The sequence below is a fragment of a genome, unplaced genomic scaffold, assembly GCF_019419815.1.
Source record: "Pyrus x bretschneideri cultivar Hongxiangsu unplaced genomic scaffold, Pyrus_bretschneideri_v1 Contig69, whole genome shotgun sequence".
Classification (NCBI taxonomy): Eukaryota; Viridiplantae; Streptophyta; class Magnoliopsida; order Rosales; family Rosaceae; genus Pyrus; species Pyrus x bretschneideri.
The window spans coordinates 2,130,461-2,155,432 of record NW_025999808.1 but is presented as its reverse complement, the minus strand read 5'-3'; the positions used below and the strand labels follow the sequence as shown (position 1 = coordinate 2,155,432).

General features: G+C 37.2%; 1 protein-coding gene across 3 annotated transcripts; it reads right to left on the bottom strand.

The window, feature by feature from the left end:
* Positions 1–5,768: 5,768 nt before the first annotated feature.
* On the bottom strand, positions 5,769–18,303 carry LOC103932360 (pentatricopeptide repeat-containing protein At3g58590). Of its 3 annotated transcripts, none has more exons than XR_007254197.1 (5): positions 18,192–18,303; positions 13,386–16,485; positions 7,416–7,501; positions 7,140–7,283; positions 5,769–6,170 (listed from the first exon to the last, which is right to left on the bottom strand). XR_007254197.1 is itself a non-coding variant. In XM_048573501.1 (3 exons), exon 2 carries the CDS (start codon positions 16,307–16,309, stop codon positions 14,216–14,218), a length of 2,094 nt encoding a protein of 697 aa, XP_048429458.1. In that variant the 5' UTR covers positions 16,310–16,544; positions 18,192–18,270; the 3' UTR covers positions 7,508–8,777; positions 14,207–14,215. The 3 variants fall into 3 exon arrangements, 1 of the variants encoding a protein (XP_048429458.1); XR_007254198.1 differs by having other exon boundaries at positions 13,386–15,975; positions 18,192–18,254; XM_048573501.1 differs by lacking the exons at positions 5,769–6,170; positions 7,140–7,283; positions 7,416–7,501 and adding an exon at positions 7,508–8,777 and having other exon boundaries at positions 14,207–16,544; positions 18,192–18,270.
* Between the last annotated feature and the right edge of the window lie 6,669 nt (positions 18,304–24,972).

Below are 24,972 nucleotides of genomic sequence, written 5' to 3'. Positions count from 1 at the left end.
CAGAAATCTATTCACAAAATAGTACGTTCGGATAATGACACGTGACGTGACGAGATTGGTTAAAAATCGTATTCGAAATTAAAACTATTTTATTTATTTATTATTTTATAAAAAATAATAATAATGTTTTAAATAGGCTGGGTGCCAACGCATTTTGTAGGGGTGGAGATCATTTGTGCCAGCGCATTTAGACTGGGTGCCAGTGCATTTTTTTTAGGGTTGGAGATGCTTTGGCCTATTACTATTCATTGGGGTCTATTATTGTACACTGAGTGGATAAATGGGCTGGGTGCTGGCGCAAAGTCTTTAGGGGTGGAATTGTTCTTAAGCTCATTTCTTTTTTATTTACAATTATTCTCAAATCATCAATTTTTTCTAAGGAAAACTAATGAAAAGGACTTGAAAACTTTGAGTTTTAACGATAAGGACAAAATAAAGGGTAAAGTGAATGGTACCATGATTGACTTTTTAGTGTAAAAATGTGGTTTTTCGTTAAAGTGAACAGTACTAGGAGCTTTTCGTTAAAGTTCCCTTTCAATTTAAATCGAGTTAGTTAGAATTATATTCAATTTTAGTTGGAACGATCTTGTGCTTGTCTACTATATTATACTACGATTCGTACACTTGCGAGCATTAAAATTTAAACTTAATTGGGTTAATTTCGACTAATCTAATTTTGGCAACATATCTAGAACATTGTTATGTTTTAATACAACTTAGAAGTTAAATATATCAACTTTTTTGTCCCCTCATGAATTTGTGGAGCATGTGCTTAAGTTGCATGGAATGCCTTATACAATAGTTAGTAACAGGGACACTGTTTTCTTAAGTGCATTATGGAAAGATTTCTTTAAATTGCAAGGTTCTAAGCTTTGCATGAGCTCTAGTTACCATCCTCAGAGTGATGGGCAAACTGAGGTGGTTAATAGGTGTCTTGAAACCTATCTAAGGTGCTTCACTAGCTGTCAACCTAGGAAGTGGCTGCAATGGCTTCCATGGGCTAAGTGGAGTTACAATACATCATTTCACACTTCATCAAGGTTTACTCCCTTTGAAGTTGTTTATGGATACCCCCTCCACATATTGTCTCATATGAATTGGGATCTGCAAAGATGGATGTGGTGGAGCAAGGACTCATGGCCAAAGATAAATTGTTGGCAATGTTGAAAACCAATATGTTAATATCACAAAATAGACTGAAGGTGCAAGCTGACAAACATAAGAGTGAAAAAGTGTTTGAATTGGGAGATTTTGTTTATCTGAAGTTGATTCCTTATCAACTGCAGTCCCTAACTTCTCATACTTATCATAAACTCCATCCAAAGTTACATGGACCATTTGAAGTTGTGGAAAAAATTGGTGCACTGGCTATTATATTGAAGCTACTTGAAACCACAAAGGTACACCCAGTTTTTCTTGTGAGTTGTCTTGAGAAACACTTGGGCCCTAATGTGAACCTGTGCCAATATTACGAGTTGTTTTAGATGATGGATTGATGGCTCAAGAACCCTTGGCAGTGCTGCAAAGAAGAACGTATAAGAAGAAAAGCTCAGCTAGAGTTCAGTTGCCAATATAGTGGAAGAATGGCAGTGTTGAAGATGCTACCTGGGAAGACTATGACGAGTTTCTAGCTAAATTCCCGGATTTTAGTCTCTAAGGCCATCTCCAATTGAGAGAGCTAAAGGGCTATAGGGCCAAAATATGGCTTGATTTGGACAAAATCCATCTCCAAATGAAAGGCTGGGCCAAAAATTAGTGGAGCCCACTAGGCCAAAACATGGCCAAAGGGCTATTAGGCTGACCAAAGTTGACCTGGTACCTAACCCGTTTTCTGGGCCCCAACCGTTGTAGTTGCATTGAGTTGGACAGATCCAACGGCCAAGGTTGATACTAATTGGTACTATAATTTACATTTATGTATATTTATTTGTTTAAGAGCAAGGGTACTAATTAGTTCTATCATTAACCCCTTTTTTAGCTCCGAATAATTATTGGTACTTTAATTAAATTAATTAATAAATTTAAAGAAAACATTTGAAACTAATAAATTATTAAAGGGCTATGTTTCGCCAACTTGGTTGGAGATGGAATATGAACGGGTCGTGTAGTTTGACCATGAGTCTAATCCAATCAATGAAACTTAAACAACATGAAACTTAAAACAAAATTCAACAAGTGGCACTCAAAATATATCCGGAAACCTTATTTTAATATGGTAGTTTAATTCAATTAACTAATAAAATTAAAGAACAAACTTAAAATAATAAATTATTGAGGGGGATAAAAAATAGCCCCCTTCGGTTGGAGACGGTTGATAAATATGGTCTGGCATTGTTCATTAAAAAATAATTTTTTTGATAAATATGGTCTGATATTGTTCATTAAAAAATAATTTCTTGCAAGGCTATAATTTGGACGGAAGTTAATCATAACCCCTTCTAAGACTAGTTTGGTATGTGATACTGAACTGAAATTTCAATATTCCCGAATTTTGGGAATCCCAAAATATTTTCGTTATTTCTGGACAAATTGAGAATCCCGAAAATTTTGGAGCCATACATGATTAAATTTCTCAATTTGTGCTAAAGAGAGGACAACACAAACTTTAAAATCATACTCATAATATACAACTTAATTGTGCCTTCTCCGTGGAATGGACGTAAACAAAAATGGAAAAAACACAACACATATGAGAGGAGCAGCACTTGTAAATAAATCCAAATGGGTTATTATACAAAATGGTCCCTGAGATTTGCATGATCAATAGAAATGGTCCCTAAGATTGAAAATCAATAGAAATGGTTACTGAGATTGTCTACCATCCATGATTTTGGTCATTCCGTTAAAAACGATTTTGGGCAATTTTCAAAGCTTTGTAACTCAATTGTTTCTTAACCAAATTCGACCAATAATATATCAAAATGAAGATGAGAAAGTGTAGAATATGATTATACCTATTTGGAAGCCCAGTGGTTGTCGGAGATGGCCGGAAAATAACCTGAAAAGTGACTAGTCCGCGGGAAAACTCTCCGGAAACTGGGTAAACTTTAAACATTCATAACTTCTTCAATACTCAACCAAATTGAGTGATTCAAGAAAGAAAATAATACTTCTTTATGAGACGAAGAGAATGGTACCCTTTTCGAAGGCTAACTCACCATGGTTTGGTCGGACAACGGCTCAAAAATGGCTAACCATTTTCGAGTTAGCCACTTTCGAGCAGTTTTCTGGCCAAACCACAGCCAGTTAGCAGTAAAGAAAGATAATATTCTCTTCATCTCGTCAAGAAGTATTATTTTCGTTTTTGAATCGCTCGATTTCGTTCAGTATTGAAGAAGTTATGAACGTTTAAAGTTTACCCAGTTTCAGGCGAGTTTTCCAGTTTTCCTGCGGACCAGTCACTTTTCAGGCTATTTTCCGGCCATCTCCGGCAATAATTGGGCTTCCAAATAGGTATAATCTTATTCTACACTTTTTTTATCTTCATTTTGATATATTATGGGTCAAATTTGGTTAAGAATTGATTGAGTTATGAAGTTTTGAAAATTGCCCAAAGAGTTTTTAACGGAATAACCAAAATCATGGATGGTGGACAATCTCAGGGACCATTTCTATTGATTTTCAATCTTAAGGACCATTTCTATTGATCATGCAAATCTCAAGGACCATTTTGTATAATAACCCAATCCAAATACCAAAGAGAGAACTAACAAGATGATTATCTTTTTTTTTCCCAAAAGAAAACTAGCAAGCGCTTGAAACCAGTAACAGAAGATTGTTGTGAAAAGAATATTCTGGCAAGTACTGTTCTCATGATGCATCAGTAACAAGTGAAAGATATCTATCAGAAACAACGAATCACAACACGAACAAAATTGAACTCTGCAAACAAAATTAATTTCAAACCCGAAATTAAATTTCAAAAGGAAGACAGAAATTAGATTTCAAAACTCTAAATTAATTACCTAATTTGGGGTGAGAGTGAGACTCGGTGCTAGATTGAGAGTTCTAAGTGCCTGAGAGAGAAAATCAAGCGAGAGAGAATCCCAGAGATCGCGAGAGAGAAAGTGATGGTTGTGTGGTGTAGGAAGGCTGGAGAGTCAGATTCAAACAACGAACGGTTGAAATAATTCTCTTATAACTAAAAAATAATATATATATATATATATTATATTATTTTGGTTCGGTATAGGATTACCGAAACATTGAAGAGACAATACCGAATCCCGTATCGAAATTTCAGGATTGGTACGGTATGTCATTCCAAAATTGAGAGAATTTTGGTTTGGGATCTAGATTTTTTCGGTTTAGTTCGAGATTTTCAAGAATTTTTTCCAGCTCTAGCCCTTCGGTTGAAGATGGCCTAATGGTAACCTTGTGGACAAGGTTTTTCTGTTGAGGGAGGGTAGTGTTATGACTAAGATACTTTTAAGCAAGATTAAGTAATTAATTAGTATTTTAATAATTTGTTGAGTTTGTTATTGTTAGTGGTAAGCTGGTAGTAAGGCCGGGCATGGGCCGGGCCGAGTCCATTTTTGAAGGAACCGAACCTACCTGTTTTAAAAAGTAACGGGACGGGTCGGTCCGGGTAGAAGGATTTTGAGTTTTGGAACCGGGCTTTACCCGGCCCGTTATTCACTAGACCCACCCTACCCTGCCCCACGGGTCCAACTTTAAAAAAAAAAAAAAAAAATTTAACTAATTTATAAACTGAGAATAGGCACAATCCGACTTCAACCACCACGTTGATTCCAAGCATAGAGACCCACAATCTGACCACGACAGGCATCCACTGCTTCGCAGAAGTGGATGCAATTGAGTCTACTAATCGAAGGACAACAATGGTGGAAGCTTTGTCGTCGCAGATGCAGCCGAGGCTCCGTCGTTGCAGCTGCCAAGATCTGAGCCTCTTTTTGCAATCCACGCTCAGACCCATCAAAATGAGTAATCCCTTTTCTCTGGATCCCAAAACCCGCTCGGGTTTGATAGGTCATTCGCCTCGTACGACCCAAACAAGGCCTCCCCTTGCCTGATGGTGCTCGCTTGGAGGTGAGAAAGGGAGGAGGTACGGTCTACAGGAGGTGTTGGTGCTCGCCGAAGTGTGTGCTACTGTGGTGAAGGTCGTGGTGGGGTGTGGGTGTGGTGTGGTGTGTCTGTGCTCCAGGAATGAGAGTTGCAGAGATGGGGGGAGAAGAAACGAGGAGAGGAATGAGGGAGAAGGTTCAAGAGATTGGGGGAAGGGGAAATATGAGGAAGTGGTGTGTGTGTGTGTGTGTGTGTTCTCAGAGAGGAAAGAGCATCGAGATGAGAGAGAGAGAAACAATGAGAAAATGTTCTCGAGATTGAGAATTGTTACGGCCCACGGGGAGGAAAAAAGGAAGTGGCCTAGCAGACATTAATGTTTTTAAACTGGGATGTTACAAACGGGTCGGTCCGGGTACCCTTTTTTTTTATACTTTTGGACCCGACCCACACTTAACATTCCAAAGCCCCAACCCTGCTCGGCCCGTTTCTCTTTTTAAAAATTAGGAACTGGCCCGTACCCACCCCGAACCTTGATTACCCGCCCCGACCCGTGGTTCCTATACCGGTTTGCCCACCCCTAGCTGGCAGTGGCACTGAGTTGGTGGGAGAGTTTGGATAAAGACCAACTGTGGAAATGTGTTAAGCCCTTGCATGATGGTGTGGATTCAAACTCCTTTGGTAGCTAATCTAACATCTAATATGGCAAAATTTATCGTTTGACAACAAAAAAAAAATGGCGTGAATAGCTTGGCAACGGTCATTTCATTGAAGAATTAATATTACAAAAACAATTCCCAGAGCTATTGCTCTCTATCGTCTTCCTCCTTCCATATAATATTCCATTGTTGAAGCTATTTGCAGGTTTGAGCAAGGACCTGAGATTGAGCCTAACAACCGGGCAGCCCCGTCATGAGAGTTCCAACTAATTCAAAACAAAATCCAGTACAAGAAAAATGTTAAGCTTTAATCACCCAAAAATTCCTGAAATATTTCCTACAGTTGTGGAGCAAAATAGGAAACAGAGCAGCAACAGTGTTTTGGGTGCGAAAATGGTGAAAAGATGCTAGTCGAATGGGTAGTGCTACCCACACACCCATATTTACTTCTCACACACCTATCAATTTATAACTGTTGGATCAAATGACCTGAAGAAAATCAATGGCAAAAAATTAACAAGGTCGTTTAAAAGGTAAAAATGAGTGTGTGAATAGCATCGTACTAGTTGAATATGCAGGGAAGCGGTGTATAAACCTAATCTAATATCTACAATGTATTACAATTTCTTTCCTGCTGCATTAAAATAGAAATGTGAAGAATAAAGCCAAGTTAAAAACCTAATATCTACTTATGTTCTTTGTTGTCCCGGAAGATTTTTCATTATATGAAGAAAATGGACGGATGCTCCACCCCATTCTGCGGAAAAAAGGTATACAACAATGCAGCACCGCAGTAATGCGGGCAGCCTAGCTAGTATTTACTACGGTTGTGGAGCAAAATAGGAAACTGAGCAGCAACAGTGTTTTGGGTGCAGAAATGCTCAATTTATAACTGTCGGATCAAATGACTTGAAGAAAATCAATGGCAAAAAATTAACAAGGGTGTTTAAAAGGTGAAAATGAGTATGTGAATAGCATCATACTAGTTGAACATGCAGGGAGGCGGTGTATAAACCTAATCTAATATGTACATGGGGTAATATGGTCACAGACATTTCTCATCTGTTTACTATTCATCATCCTCTCCTCTTCGAAAAATAAATTTCAAGATAACAGACGACAATTAAGATGAGAAAGACACAACTTTTGTAAGTGAATGGAACCAGCCTTGGCTAGTAGTCAAATGCGAGCATGAACAACATTGATTGCAACCTTATATGTCACCCATCATTTATATCAGCATCCATGTTTGCAGGATTGTCAAGAGCTGGTAGCATGCATTAGTTGTAAGAATTCAGTTGTTAATGACTTGTGACAGCTGGGAAATTGAGAGAGATTAAGATAAGCTTCTAAAGCAAGGCTGGGTAAGCAGGGCCTTAGCTGTAATTGCTCACATCTCTTTGTATTTAGGACGTCAAATAGGACTATCAATAAAACCTGCAATATAAGAATACGAACCTCTAAAGACCAAGTCTACTGATTCTTCTTTAGCTTCAATGTGGAAGAAGATGATCTAAGATCTTGACTAGAAGTTCTAATTATGAAAACAAATGTTTCCACGAGCATGCCAATGACCAATCCAAGAATGCCACCAGCAGCATTCTGAGATGAGAAATATAAGATCGCCATCAACTTATATAATACAAGAAATAAATAAACAATAATCACATATTACAATGCCCCAAAATCAAAATAATTTAACAAAATAGAAACTACTCTCTTGAAGATACATACCATGACGGGACTGTGGTTAAACAAAGCTCTGAATGCAGCATATCCTACCAAATATCCGGTAAACATGGTCACCACAACATGTAAACCTGTGGAAGTCTGACTGTTATAGCACTGGAGCATCCAAAACATATTTTCAAAGAGAATAAAAATTCTGCAGAAAATTTACACAGCGAACACAACGAAAAAGAAGAAATTAAAGGATTATCAATCATTCGTGAACAAAGGGATAATGAAATATATTTTGTTTTTCTGAACATAACAACAGATGCTTTAAATTACTGAAAAATAAACCACTCAACTCTATTCCAAAATAAGAATGAATTTTAAACAGAGATTCAAATAAGAAATATGCGGTCAAACTATTTCAATAAATTCTCAACACAAATGCTTCCCATGAAGCAAATCTTCTAGGCAAGTACTTTGCACACCCCTACTAATACTCTTGTACAGATCACACAATACATACTAGGATTCTTTGAAATTTCATATAAGCGTGAAACACCTCAAGAGCTAAGTTTTGAGCGGTTGGAAAATGTATTCATTCAAATGGAAAGTATTCACGGAAACAGAATCTGGTTTCTTTCTTGCTTAACATTTCAAGCTTTACCCTTAACATAGTTCTTTCACGCTTATGTAGGCATCTACACTAGTTATAAAGACGGAAAACTTGAACAGGTACTAAATGGAAAAGATAAAGATGCTTACAAAATCATAAGTTTCTTCTATACGCATTCCATATCGAGGGCATGATAAAAATCACAAGGTAAAACACTACTATTTGGTTGACCTGCTCATAGAAATGGAATCGAGCGACATTTACATGCAATGGAAACCAAAGAAGACACCTGAGATGTGACATCTCAGAGTTTATCCATTAAAACTTTAAGAATGGATTCAGTTTCCATTTGAATTACCATGCACAAGAGAACCATGAAAATGAAAATATGCCAAATAGAGCTATCTTTTAAAGGCTGTTAAAGTTGTTCACATGTGTTCTTTTATCTCCCTCCAATGATCCAATCCCTTGTCATTTCTCTAAATTACCAATTTTTCCACTACCCAAAGAGAAATATGACAAGGTTTACCTTAGCATCCCAGTAGCGAAATTAAGGTCAATTATAAGTTATAACTACATCATATCAAATAGTAAGAAACTACAAGGGATGGTTACATGCCACATAGAAAACTCAACTCCAATACATTATGCAAACTATCATCAAAGACCCAGGAATTACAAAACACAACTGTCCAAATGAAATTAAAAAACACCCAATAAGCAAGAACACGGGAATTACCTCGGCAAGGTGTTATGGAACCGAGCTCAATATTCAACCGAAAAGAAAATTAGAAAATGGTTTCGATCTGAAAACAACATTCAATTAACCAGAATTCGGGAAAAAAGGAGAAAAAAAAGAAAAAGAAAAAGGAACACGCCAAAATTGAAGACTGATAAGAATTAGGTTGTTAATAGTTCAACATTTTAGTGAGTAATGCAAAAGTTAACAATCACATAAATTATGACAGAAAGTTTGATACACTGGCACTCCGATGTTGTAGAACAACTTAAAAAGACAAACTGTATGGTGACACCATTGATGACCTTTTCAGGACAATAGGGGAAACAAAATTTCCCAATCATAAAGAAAGTCACAAGTAATTCCATTCACAAGATTTCCCCGTCAAACTTCTGTTATATCTCTACATGATCATTAGAAGCTCTAAGCAAAGCCTAAGTATGACACTGATCTCCGGAGATTCAGAACAAATTCTCTCCCCAAAGACATTTTCGCCTAATTTCCAGGCTCAAATCATTCAGCCATGCAAATAAAGGAACATAATCTGATGGATCACAAAAACAGGAGAAAGAATCAATAAAGGAACATAATTTCCTGGTACAGTAATTTTCATGCCAAAATGTTCGATTTTGGTTTTATATGTGAATCTGAATGATGAAGGTGCAGAAGAATTTTGGACTGATATGACAGCAAGAGCAAAATGAAGAGAGAGGTCTGCAAATCTCAAAGAATGTTACTCTGACCATTGAATCATCACATTCATCACACTGAGCTTGTGAGCTCAGAAAGGACAAAATATAACTGTTAGAGGGAGAGAGTTTTGCAATTCAACTCAATCTCAACCAGTCATCTTACAACTTAAGAGATTAAGACACATGACAGTTACTAAGACCTATAAGACTTAATAAGCAAAATACAATTCAAATGATTAGCCTGCCAATATAAGCACAGACTAATTTCACTTATAAATCAGTACATCAATTTATAATCCAACACTCCCCTTTAAATTGTGGACTGATTTTACTCCAAGAAGCTCTCTGAGATGATTGAACTGACCCTTTGCTAAAGCTTTTGTGAATATATCTGCAACCTGCTCCTTGGTTGGGAAATATACCAAATCAATCACTCCTTTCTGCAAAGCTTCCTTAAGAAATGATACCTCCTATTCATGTGCTTGGTTTTCTGATGGAATATGGGATTCTTAGAGATGGAAATTGCTTAAGTGTTGTCACAATTGAGTTGCCTCAGTTGAACTTCTCCAAAATCCTCTAAAACAAACCTTAGCCAAGTAGCTTAAGTTGTAGCTTCTGCAGCATTTATGTTCTCTGCTTCTGCAGTTGACAGTACTATGCAATGTTGCTTGACAGTGGCCCATGAAAACATTCCACTTCCAAAGGTGAAAGCATAACCGGATGTGCCTCCTCATAACATCTTCAGAGCCACTCCAATCACTGTCACAGAATCCAATTAGTATGGCTCCTTTTCCTTTCTTCTACTCCAAGCCAAAATCCAAAGTCCCTTGAATACATCTTAGAACTCTCTTTGCAGTTCCAAAATGTTCGTTTGAGGGACAATGTAAGAACCTAGCTAGCAAACAGGCAACATACATTATGTCTGGCCTTGTTGCATTAAGGTATAACAGGCTACCAACAACCTTTCTATATTGAGCTTCATCAGCAGCACCACTATCGTCTTCTTTCCTTAATTTGTCACTAGGAACTGATGGTGTGCTCATAGGTTTACAATCTTAAGACCAAACCTTTTGAACAGTGAAGAAGCATATTTCCTTTGATGAATGAAAATGCTTGCCTCAGTTTGTATTACTCCCGTGCCCAGAAAATGGTGTAGAAGCCCAAGATTAGTCATCTCCTTTATTAAGTCCTGACTGCTTCCAGGATAAATGATATCATCAACATAGATAGACACTATGAGAATTTCTACACCATCTGTACTTTTCGTATACAAGGTTGCTTCACTAGTGCTCTTCTTGAACCCACACTGACCAAAATAGGAATCAATCTCTCTATACCAGGCGCTTGGTGCCTGTTTCAAACCTTATAGAGCCTTGTACAATTTGTAAATCCTGTTCTCTTCTCCTTTCACAAGGAACCCTTCTAGCTGATCAACATAAACTTTTTCCTGCAGTACACCACTCAAGAAAGTTGACTTAACATCCAGCTAAAACAACTTCCAATTCTTCTGTGCAGCTAGAGCAACGAGGGTCCTGATTGTGTCCAATCTGGCTACTGGAGCAAAAGTTTCATAAGTCAATTCCTGGCTCTTATGCATATCCCTTTGCCACCAGCCTTGCCTTGTTCTTTTGCACTGAACCATACAGGTTGAATTTGGTTTTCTACACCCATTTAACTTGAACAATAGGTTTATCCATTCGTCTGTTCACCCATTCCCAAGTATTGTTCTTCTCAATCATGTCCATTTCTTCCTCCATTGCTTTTCTCAATGAATCATATTGTCCAACATCTTCAAAATTTTCATGCTCAACAATGCAGAGACTGCAATGTTCATAAATCTCATTTAAGTTTCTCCATCTCAAGGGGGTTGAATCATAAGTCTGTGAATCTAGCAGACCAGTCTGTGAACTAGTAACTCGACTTTGTGAACTAGAAGATTCACTGAGTGTTGATGATGACAAAGGAGTTGTGGCAAAAGGTTGACTTTGCTGCACAGGCATAGCAGTTCCTTCAGTCTCACTCAATTCCATAAAATCAGTAGAAATGAGCGGAACACATATCTCCTTGACTTTAAGTTTCTCCCAGTCCCATTTTCCATTCTCATAAAAAATCACATCTCTAGAGATAGTCACTTTCTGTGTTGCAGGATTAAACACTGTGTAGCCTTTTTCACGAGCACCATAGCCAATAAAGATGTCTTTAGCACTTGTCTCATCCAATTTGTGTCTCAAATTGTTTAGTATGTATGTATAACACACTGAACAAAACACTTCGAGACATTTAATCCCTGGTTTTCTCCCACTGAACATCTCAAATGGTGTCACATTCTCTAGAGCTTTTGTAGGCCATCAATTCAGCATATACACAACAGTGCTAACTGCTTCACCCCAGAGGTTGTATGAAAGATGCTTCTCATGCAACATTTAGCCATCTCAATTATTGTTCTGTTCTTTCTATACAACTCCATTTTGTTGTGGAGTGTCAGCAACAGTGAGTTGCCTTTCCAAGCCTAGAGACTCACACAATCCAAGGAATTCATTTGAAGTGAACTCCCCACCTCTATCTGTCCTCAGCCTTTTCAGAAAGTAACCACTTTGTAATTCCACCATGGCCTTGAATTTCTTGAAGATAAAACACATCTGACTTGTTCCTCAAGTAGATCCAGCACATTCTTGAACAGTCATCAATGAATGTGAGGAAATACCTATTCCCACTCATTGTTGGAACTTGCATAAGGTCACACACATCTGAGTGCACTAACTCAAGTGGCTCCTTTGCTCTCCAGGATGACTCCTTCAGAAATGAGTCCTTAATGTTCCTATAGCACAACCATGGCATAATCATCTGTCTCCTGAATTTCAGGTAAGCCTAGCACCATTTCTAGTTCTTACAATTGCTTCAAACTCCAGTAATTCATGTACCTGAATCTTCTATGCCAAATTGTAGCACTCTGATGAACATTGGTTCTCAATGGAAGTTGATGACCAGTCTTGAAGACCAGTGGAAACACGTATTCCACTTTGCTTTACACTCACAACCAAGTTTGTCAATGACTAATCATCAAACACATCCACCTGTAGTCTCCAAATAACAGAAAATAGCCACGTTCTGTCATCTGTCCAACACTAAACAAATTCTCTGCAAGTCCAGGTACCAACATCACTTCTTTTATGTACCTCTTGCCCTTCATTGTGTCAATGACCAGTGTTCCTTTTCCCTTCGCCTCAACCAAGACTCCTGTACCTACTTGTACTTATTCCTGTTTATGTCAACATTCACAAGCAGGTCTTCCCTTGAGGTCATATGATTGCTGCATCCACTTCTATGTACCACACACATCACTGTTTTTCTTCACATTATTTGAGTGACTGGCATAGAACAAATTTCCAGTAGCGCAACTCTGTTGAGGTTCAGTTCTTAGCTAAATGAACAAATTTACTGCACTTGTGACATTTGGGTTTACCCATGAACCAACACTCCATAGTGCAGTTTATCACAATGTTTACATGCCCCCTTTTCTGCAGTGCCAATTCATTCATTCTTCACAAAAACAATGGGTTTGTTATTCCACCGCTTCCCTTTGGCTTCAAAATTCTCTGATATTTAGCATTGTTAGCAATGTTAGATTGACCACTAAAACTATTGTTCTTAGAAGAAATGTTCAAACTAGCAAATGTCCTTTCTGTACTGCTTTCTCCATGTCTATTCAGCCTTTGCTCGTATCCTTTCAGAATAGCAACCACATCTTGAACATCAATGGTTTCCAAATCCCTAGTATTTTCAATCACCAATGCAATACTATCATAGGACTTAGGTAGGCTAATTAACAATTTCTACATTATTATCTGATTACTCAAATCTTCACCGTAACTCTCCATTTGATTAATCAGATCAAATAATCGAACTATATACAGACAGGGATTCATCCTCATTCATATGGGGTATATTCAAAATCACAGCGAAGGTCTTGTAACTTCACTGACCTCACTTGTTTGTCTCCGACGAACTCTTGCTTCAGGATATCCCAGGCTGCCTTTGCAGTCTCCTGAGCTGCAATCTGTGGAAAAATCTGATCGGAAACAGCTCCTTGGATAATACCAAGTGCTCTTGCATCCTTGACAAGATTCTCTTGCAGTAGCTTGCTCTCCATTGCCGAGAGCTCCTTCTCCTTCTTCACCAGAGTATTGAAGCCCTTCTCGACTAGATTCCATGTGGGATGGAAGATGATCTTCATTTTGATTTGCCAGAAATCAAAATTGTTGCCGTTGAAATCGATGCTCTTAGCTCTCCTCCACCAGACCTAGCCATGTTAGACTCAGATCTTTACACAATTAAAGTTTCACTGCAATGAGATATTGTTGTGACTCAATTCACAAAACTTCACAAAATCGATGCCCAGGCTCTGATACCATGTTAGATTTTTGGTTTTATATGTGAATCAGAATCTGAATGATGAAGGTGCAGAATAAAACATAAGTTGCTAACACTTAAATTATTTGTTAAACTCCTAAAAGTTGCATGCAAAATCACTTGAGAAAAATCTCAAATCGTACAAAAGGCAAGTAATGACAATGACCATGTAGCCACTTATGAACGGCCACTTTGCAATAGGTGAGAAAGGAGGCAAGGTGAGGGGAAAGGGTTGCTGGAGGGAGATCCTAGAGACTGGAGGGGGCACATTGAGAGGGGTAAGTGAGTAAGTGACAATGTTTATGACTCGAATAAGATATCACAGCAGACATGAACTTGGATTTACTTTCTCTAAGCAATGTTGAAGAAGTTTGTAAAACAAAAAATTACTTGCGAACTTGCTTTACGGGGCTTGTTTTGTATCAGCTCCATAACTCTTGCAGCCCTCAAAGAAACTACGCCATATAACGACATTTGGTGGGAAGGGCATGTTGAAAATCACCTTCTCTGCTTCCCTAACATGTCCACTTTTAGCCAGTAAGTCCACCACACAATGGTAATGATCCATTTCTGGTTCAACCCCATAATCCTTTTTCATCTGCCCCAATAACTTGATCCCATCTGTCACCAACCCACCATGCCTACAAGCCGTAAGCATAGCGCCAAAAGTCACTACGTCCGGCTTCAAGCCGAAGAGAATCATTTCTCTAAATCTTTTTATTGCCTCAAGAGCATGACCGTTAAATCCAAGTGCAGAAATCAGAGCTGTCCATGTGAATAGATTTTTGTCTTCCATTTCTTCAAAGATCTTCACTGAGCTGCCGATGCTACCACATTTCCCATACATGTCAATTAACATGTTGCATACAAATGTGTCACAACAATTGAAATTAGTCTTAACGATGTAACAGTGAAGAGAACTGCCCAAAGAAAAGTTGCACAGTTTAGCACAGATGCTTAGAAGGCTAACAAACGTATAATTGTCTGGTAGGACTTGATACCACTGCATCCATTTGTAAAGCTCAAATGCCCCCTTGTAATAGTCACTGCGGGCAAAAGCTCCAATCACACAGTTCCAGGATACAAGGTCAAGTTTTTCAAGAACCGTAGGTAATTTCGGAGTATCATCATATTGCTTGGTTCCATTACAAATTCCAGCAATGACATAACAAGGAACAGCAGCAAGCAGACCATCAGCAGAAGCTGTGAGAAAGACCAGCAGATGAGATATGAGACCATTCTTGGCATATGAGGTTATAAGAGAGTCCAAGACATACTTTTTTTCCTGAAAGCCCATTCTTATAATTAAGCAATGAAGTTGTTGTGCTTCTAATGCCAATGACGACTTAAGAACAGCTGAAAACGTGAACTCAGTTGGTCGGTAACCCAAATGAAGCATTTCTTGCATTAAGAATATAGAAGCAGGCGAATAGATATTAGAGTATCCCCAAATCAAAGCATTCCAGGAAACCACATTTTTCGCATATATCTCATTAAAACAGCGATGGGCATTTTCCAAATTATCACACTTGGTATAAAAGTCAATCAGTGCACTACCTACAAAAACATTAGATTCAAAAGCATTTTGGATTGTCTTAGCATGAAAGGACTCACCATAGCACGGCATCTCCAAATGGTTACAACAGTATATAAGACTAACAAATGTGATCTCACTAGGCAATACTCCATCCATCGACATTTTAGAGAAGAGTTCGAGTGCTTTCCAAGATCTCTCAGTTTTCGCTACTGCACCAATGATAGTGTTCCATGATACAACATCCTGAACAGTAACCTCATCCAAAACCTTCTCAGCCGAGCATATGTCGGTGCATTTCACATACATACTCATAATAGAATTCACCACAAGAACTTCACACTTAAACCCATTCTTTATGGCTAAAGAATGCAGTTGTTCCCCAAATCCCAAGTCTTGTTGGCATGAAAATGATGAAAGAATACCCACAAAAGAACCTTCAGACAAAGTATAACTCTTTCTCACAAGTTCTCGAAATAACACCACACAATAATCAGCAAACCCATGATTCCCAAGCATGGATATCATTGAATTCCATGTGACCAAGCTCTTACAAGGCATATCCTCAAATGCCCAAACCGCTTCCTTTAACAACCCATGCCTTCCGTAAAAACTTAACAAAGAAGTCCCTGCAAAAGCATCAACATCAAACAAACCATTCTTCATTACCAAAGAATGCAACTGAACCCCATGATAAACATCCAATGACCCACATGTCAACAACCCACCAAACACATATTGAGTTAGCTCAAACCCATAACACCTCATCTCAGAAAACATTCGCCAAGCTTCCCTTACGCACCCGCATCTACTGTAAGCACTAATTATGATATTATATGATACAGCATTTCTATCAGGCATTTTGTCAAACCATTGACGTGCAACTGACAATTCGCCAAGTGAAAAATACTGGGACAAGATGTTGTTGTAAACAAAAATGGGTTGGGTTGGAGATGGACCCATTGTGATGGTGAGAGCATGGAGTGGTTTTGTTGCTCTAAGGGACTGAACCCTTGAGCATGCTCGCAGTAGTTGCAGAAGGAGTTTGTGTTGTTGCAGGAAGTCTCCATGGGTGCTTATGCAGTTGGAAATGATCGGCAACGGAGCCACGATTCCAAAATGGAGTGGGTTGATTGAACCTTCAGACACAAAATTTCTTTCCAATTAGTTTCTTTCACACTTCCCAAATTTCTAAAACCTGTCACAGAGACAGAAATGAACTGAGAAAAAACAAAGTATAGTTACTTAGAACTTAGAAGACACAATCTGAACCACAAAACTGACTATAATCAAGGGTTTAAATTTCGATTTTGGTAGCCCAAATGTAGAGAAATATTGAAAGATGGGATAGGATCAAGGGACAAAGATTTTAACAAAGATTTTAAAATTCTTCTCAACCTTTAGATCTAGTTTAATCTAGCGAAACTTAAATTGTTCTCGTTGACATGGCAATGACATGGAAATAAATAAATAAACTAATTTTACTAATTTTATTTTTACCAAAAGAAAACAAAACGAATCGTGTAAAGAGAAAAAACTCAATGCTTCTTCTTCCTTTTCTTCTTTCAATCTCCATATTTCTGAAACCCTCTATGCCATGGATTATATTTGATTAATATATATATATATATGCAATGAAACCAATAGATTTTTCTTAAAAAAACATAAGAGTAGAATTTAATTATAAAAGTGCTTATGCTTTTAACTCTTGATTTGTAAGAGCATGGTCCAAAAATTATCACTTTTATTTTTTTTGGTCAAATTGTCATGAAGACACACCAAATTTTGTTGTTCTGGGAAATCATGAAATCAATGGAGGTCTTCATCCTTCCCTCCCACGTTTTTGCAGATTTTATTTATTTATATTTATTTATATTCCATGTCATCATTCTTGTCATTTATTGATTAAAATCCTCCATATCACTTTTAATTAGGACCAATGGACGCTACAGAATCTAAAGGTTAAAAAAAAGTGTAAAAATATTTGTCAAAATCTTTGTCCCTTGATCCTATCCCTTGAAAGATATATCGATATAGGTGGAAATATCAGTAAACAAACAAAATAATAGAAACTAGCAATAAAAGCATACAAACTATGTTTGAAATACAGATAGCAACTTTCCGGTTCCTAAAACTGACGGCATATACTGGAATGTATTTCCAAGAACCCAGTTTGACTCTGCATATAATTTCTCATAAAGTATGGTTAGATGAACAAATTCGTTATTGCTTTCTTCTTGATTTTCCCTTCCAAATTTCACTTTTTCTGCCTAGAAGTTATGAAGGTTCTATTCATCCTTGAAATTTCAGCAGAGTCTATTTTGTTTGCGTGACTTTCCAAAATAGTTGATAACCTCTTAACACTTCTAGTATTAACTTCTACATCTTCAACCACATTCTCAAGAACAACATACTTACGAAATTTCACATTGGACAAAACTGCAAGCTCAGTGTGATAGTTCCTCTAATTCACTGATGAATTATACATTCAAATTGCCCAATCTACCAACAGAATTCAGACATGATAGATATCAATTGGAATACAAAACCAAATGCCCAATCAAATTAAATCAAGAATTACCATTCACAATTTCCTATCCACAGAAAAAGCAAATCCATAAATAGATACCTAAATCAGTTTAAATCCATTCAATGAACCCTAAATTAGTAACATATTAATTCTAATAACCCTAATTCCTACATCCCAAAATGAAAATTTGAAAACAATCATAGAAATTAAATAATAAGAAGAGTAGAAGAAGAAGAAACGAAGAGGAAGAAGAAAAATAAAAAAGAAAAAGGAAAATGTCAAATTATTGGCAAGGGAGAAAAGGATTCGACTTACAGTTAGGGAATGGAGGAGGAAGACGACTAAAGGATTCGACTTACAGTTAGGGAATGGCGGAGAAAGGACCCTAAATTAGTAACATTTTCCGCCGTACGGTTTCGAATTTTTTATGGTTATTTTTAGGGGCTTTTAGATCCAAGTCCAAAAATGTAGAGTGTTTTTAGGAGTGAGTCCAGTTATCTAATTATATGTTTTTATTTCTTTTACACTCATTTTATATTTTCTAAAAATATTAAAAATCAATTAAAATCTTCTAATATTATGCATTTTCCAACTCCAAAAGAATATATTTAATATCTTATAACAAAAAAACTAATATACTAACATAAATTTATCTACAAAACATTCTACCCTAACTCAAGTAACAAATATATGAATGTATATAATACCTATACGTGAGATATGAAACCTAATTAAAATGTAGAAAAAACATAACATACCTACAAGTAAGACACATTAATCTGTGACAGGTTGATTATAAAAAAAGAATCTGTCATATAGGTAGATAAATATAATTAACATGTGATATAGGTTGATTATAAAAATTAAAAATAAAATCTATAAATGGGGTTTAAAGTAGGAGGAAGAACGAGAAATAACAAAAAGATAAATAAAAAGAAATAAGCAAAGAGATAATTGGGAAGAAATTTGATTTTTATAATAAATCTTATCATTGAACAGATAACTATTGATAATTAAATAATTAAATATAACAAATTGGACTTATTTTAATAAACTGGACTATTCCTACTATTGGCTCAAAAAATTGGACTTATATCAAGTTTCTCCTTATTTTTATTTCGATTTTAATCTCACCCTACTGCTAAAAGGAAAGGGATTAGGATCCCTTCCTTGTAATTCAACAAATCAGAAAATTTGAATTATTCAAATTTGATTCAACAGCTACAAATAAAGGCTTACTTTAAAAGTTACAATAATTTTAGTCATTGAATCAAATTTCAATGACCTGGATCCCTAATTTAGTGGATTAGGAAGAAAAAGATCCCTTCCTTACTAAAACTCAAAATTCGTTTTAAGGTAACGCTAGACACCAAATTTTTTAAATCAAATTTGTAAATAAAATAATATGATTATAGATAATTAGATTATTAATTATGGTTAATCTTTCGTGGTTTTCAATATTTGATACATGAAGTTTTTTTCAACCCAAATTCATATATATGTTAATTGATGGTTAAGTCAGCCGTTAACTGATGACGTAACGCACACTTGAACAATGACTAAGCGTTTGTCAATATGGGCCCACGTGGATATTAAAAAAATTTAAAACTTAAAAAACAATTATATATATATATATATATAAACTAAACATAAGTTTGTACCCTTCCCCATTGCCTAAACCCCTTCTTCTTCCTCCGTCCTCGCCGATTTGATCTCCCTCATCTGTCCCTCTCCCCCCTCGTACTCGTCCTTCCCTCACCACCACCTCTCAACCCAACCCATCCCCCTTAGTCCCTCCATACCCAACCCGACCCATCCCTCCCCTAATCCTTCCATACCCAACCCAACCTGACTTGACTCAGGCTCTCTGCAATGTGTTCGAAATCAAGGGGGCCATGGCCTCGCTAAGGAAGATCACGTAGACTAGAGAGGATGTCCGGGCCCGACTCTGCACCTCGCAGTGCATGGTCCTTGAATCTAGTCTGCTATTTCAGTGGCAGAGAGCTTCATTAGTGCGATGTGTTGGGCTAATGGTGATTCTCAGTGGAGAACACGAGGGAGGGCTTTGGGATCCTTTTTTTGTAGTTGCAAATCTCCAGAGGCCTATGGGGTGGTGCTGATTTTCATATCAACTTTGGCGGTTGTCGAAGAGAAGAAGAAAAAGGGGTGGTGCGGGTGGAGGAAAGGGAAGGCCCGTATCCCTAGCTATTATTTATTTGTTTAGTTTTGTTTAATTTTTTAATCTTTTTAGTTTTTTTAATTTGTTAAATTTTTCTTAAATCTTTAACTTTTTTAATATTTACGCGGGCTCATATTGACACATGGTGCTTAGTCATTGTCCACGTGAGCGCTATGTTACCAGTTAACGGTTGTTTTAACGGTTAGCTTAATAGATGTATGAAACTATTCCAAAATTATGACTTGAGGTATGACTCTAGTATAAAAAAACTTCATGTACCAAATGTTAGAAATCACGAAACTTCACGATAGTAAATTGAGATTAACCCTATTAATTAAGTGTCAATTAACGTGCTTATAAATTATTTGGTGACACATTATTTAGTTTACAATTTAGTTTAAAAATTTTGATCTCCTTAACATGAAAGCGTATTATAGGACATTGGTATTTTTATTCAAACAATTATCTCAACTATTATGGTATAGTGATATTCTTTTTCACTTGTAAGTGAGAGGTATTAGGTTTGATTCTCTCGCCAAAGAGAATTTGAACTACATTATTGTGTGACAACCTGTCCCTAATTTTACATTTTTATTAATTTTAAAAGCGTGAATTTACGAAAATGACCTAGAGGCAAGGACTTTGACTTCCGTTGACCATCGGTTTGAGAGATGTGGGACTTATTCTTTTAGCGTATCCTTGTAGTACTCATTGGTATGAATGCATAGGCGAAAGCCGTTTGCGAGTCCAAATTATAGCGGTATAGTTACAGACGTTTGAAATTTATTATTTAAAGTTAGTTAAATAATTTGAGCTCCCATTTTGTGGGAAGGAAGTCAATCGGTTTTTAAGGAAGAAAAGGGACCAATCAAATAAAAGAAGGGTTGACCAATCAGAAAGGAAAAAAGAAGAGAGAGAAAAAAAAAAAAAAAAAAAAAAAAGGTGGGGGGGGGGGGGTGGAAAGCCCAGCTTTCCCGTCTAAACACCCGCTCGCCACCCAAGCTAAATTCCGGCTATTTTTTCCATTTGTTCCGTCGAATCATCACCATACAACACCTGCAACCTCTTCCACAACCTTCGTGGGTTTTTAAGTCCAAAATCACCAAGAATAGTGCCGGAGCACCGGAGAAGTTCGAAGTCGATTTCACCGTTCCATTGAGTTTCATTACCCACTATCACCCTCAATCAACTCCCCTTGGACCCAGGAATAAGACCTAACCAATTGTAGGGGCGTTGGGACACCGAGGAATGAGAATCGAAGCTCACCCATTATAGGGTTTCAGACGGATTTAGGGGAATTTGAGGTGTTTCTCAGCCAAATTGGCCTTGGCCACAGGTATGAAAGTTGTTCCTCTCATTGAGATCTTCATTTCTATGAAATTTGAGAATTTTTGGAGATAGTTGAATTTTTCTGGCGAATCGTGGCGGCCAGCCACCACCCGCGGTGGCGTGTGGGCCGAGACCCCACATGACCATCTTAGGCTAATTTTGACGACCCGATTCCATATTTGTCATTCGCTTAGTGAAATTTTAATGTTTTAATGAAAATTCGTAGTTGATCACCTAGTTGGCCACCACGAGGTCCTTGCATGAATTGACGATCTGACCGTTGGATCGTCATCAAACTTTAATACATTATGGTATGTAATATTTGAGGATATTAGAAACCTACGGATTGGGAATCTGACGTACAGATCTTCCTGAATTAGATTTGTAAGTTCGTAAAATAAAACGTTGACCGCCACTTGAATTGGCAATTGGCGGAGATCCAACCGTTGGATCAGAATGAAACTTTAGTATGATTTTTTAGAAGCACGATCTGGATCTTTGGAAGTTATGGATCGGAAATCCGAGATGCGGATCTTTCGGATTGAGTTACGTAGGGTTGTGGACCTTACCGTTGATCTTTGACCGACGGTTAACTTTTGGTCAATAGATCTCAAATCATTCTAGAACGTCCTTGGGATGTGTTTTATGTAAACTATGGGTTCTATAGATAAGAGTTCTAAGACGTGACTGAATAATTGTTCTAGGTGAGGATCGCTCGTGACGTCTTGATATTCGTGCTTGGGAAGATTGATGTCTCCACAAACGTTTATAAATTGAATATTTCATATAATTATTATGAATGCTTTGGAGGACTAGTACGAACTACGAATGACTTGATCCCTATTTAGGGTACGTATGCAGTCTAACGAGACGTTAGATGCAGCCATATAATAATTGAGACTAAATAATTGAGACAATAGCATTGTTTGGGGAATTGAGCAATGTGAGGGACATTAGTGGAAAATGTGAGATTTAACCTTATGATTTGGTGGTTAAATGTTGGTCATAAATCAATGTGTGAAGAATCAAGAAATTAAGGTAAGGAAACGTAAGTAATGATAGTTAATTAAATTAGTGTCTAGTTGAGCTTATCACCGACAATTATTCCTAAAAATAAATAGTTTGAAAGTGGGGCGTTATAGATTATGCATTTCACGCCATATTGTATATATATATATATATATATATATATATATATATATATATATATATATATTTGGAAACACTATGTTATGGTTGAGTATTAGATTGCATCATGGTATATCTCTATGTATATTATCTGCACATAATTATTGTGAATGCTTTGAAGTGCAAAGGTGAACGCAGGACACACAGGTAAGTTCAGGTGAGTTTATAGTATTAGTTGAAATGATGGAGTTATGGCATGACTACATTTATGTTTTAGGCAACTCCGACCTTGTCGTACAGGTTGCCCATGAGTCGTACATGTTATATTAGATGCAGTTAGAGCTCATAAACCTCCCGGTGTTAGTGCTCCCGCCCGTGGCCAAGGCACAATCTTTCACGTGATGTTCACTTCTCACACCTTACGCTCACCTTGGATCCAAGGTAGGTGCACAGTCCTGTTATACAGACCACAATAAGTGGTTCCGACTCATAGGTGACCAGTGATTATTCGCGTAGTCTTCACATAATCGTAGCACTTGAGCGTATTTATTTACACCTAGTCCTATCGTACATACCACTTTAGGTGATTCCAACTCGTGTGTAGGTATACTTATTGAGTTATTGGCTAGCATATTTAAGAGCTATTGACTAGCATGTTGATGAGTTATTGGCTAGCGATGAGCTATTGGCTAACATGTCATTGAGCTATTGACTAGCATTGATTGATGAGATATGGATAAGTTGTAACGGTCATTATAGGTGACTCCGACTTATATGCTAGCTTTGATTGATGAGATATGGATAAGTTGTACCGGTCACTATAGGTGACTGCCAACTTATATGCTAGCTTTGATTAATGAGATATGGATAAGTCGTACAGGTCACCCAACTTATATGGTAGCATTGATTGATGAGATATGGATAAGTCATACATGTCACTATAGGTGACTCTTGACTTATATGCTAGCATTGATTGATGAGCTATTGATACAGCCGTACATGTCACGTAAGGTGACTTCGGCTAGCATGTTGATGAGCTATGGTTTAGCCGTACAGGCCACAATAGTTGGATCTTGCTGACATACCATTTCATATTGATTTATTTCACCTGGGTTACTTATTCTTGTTGAGATATTTGACATGACATAACTATGAGACAGTTATTTTGGTTAAACTTTAGAGTTATAGTCACGCCTGTTATTTTCTGGGAAATTATACAGGTGTTACGGCGAAGGGTTACTGCCTTTGGTAATTGAAATTGGGTTGAAAAGTTTTGTTTCACTCACTCACATTTTCTATTTTTGCGCCCCTCCAGGTTCTAGCATCAGAGTTCCATATCGACGAGGATTCGTGGCACTTTTCAGTACAGATGTCTTCTTATGATGGTATAATCATTATCTTACCTTACTGTATTATACATATGCTTTGTATCACGCATGAAATGGGTCCAGACCCGCTCATTGCGCACTCGTGTACTTAAACACTTTTAAGTTTTAATTTATTCACATTTTATACACTATCACACTTTATGGCTTCGTCACCTTTTAGGTGTCGCCCAGCACAGCTCGATTTGGGGTCCTAGTGGACGTTCCGGGTCGGGGTGTGTCAGTTTGGTATCAGAGCATAAGTTGGGCAGTATTGTGTTCATCACACGCATGATGTGAGCATTCTTGGTTTTTGTGTCTAATGTTCGAATCTTGCCACCTCATCGAATATGGAAAAATATGATAGCTTTTTTTTTTCAGTTTTGGGCAGTTTTGTGGTCTTGACGACATTTTAGAAAATCATTTTGGCACTTGTCCTTCGAATTAAAACGAAGTTATTCCTTGTGGAAGAAATGTGTAGATTTGAGGCAAATTGAAGGCCTAAGTTAATGTATTGATAACTGTGTATCACCGGAGATTTTACCAACCAATTCCATCATCATTCTTCCATTGTTAGAATTGATCCTTTTGAGATTGGAAATATCTGCTAGTTTTGATTCCTTGGTAGTATTGTTAGAATATCACCTAATAGAATTCTTGCGAAGTCTACTTTTGTTAAGACTCTAGAAATGTCTCATGTGGCAATGTGGTGCTAAAGTGGTAGCACTCAGCGGAAGAACATGTTGGGAAATTACTTTTGGTCCTTGGTAGTTTAATATTTTGTGATGTTACTTTTCGATCATCAAGAAATCTTGTTAAATTATTCTTAAATTTTACCTCTCTATTTTTGGCTTGGGACAATGTCGAAATTGTTTAGTTTTTTTATCATAATTCATCACTTTTGAAATTATTCGACTTTTTGATATTAGTTTGCATCAGCTCTGTTGTACCCTCAACTTCACCTCTTGGTGGTAATTGGGTTAATTTAGAGTCACCAGTATGTTTCCCATACAAACTAAATTAGAGCTCCTAAGCATATTTGCCAAGATTGCATTAGAAGGATGACCACATCTTTGATACCACAGAGAAGATTGCA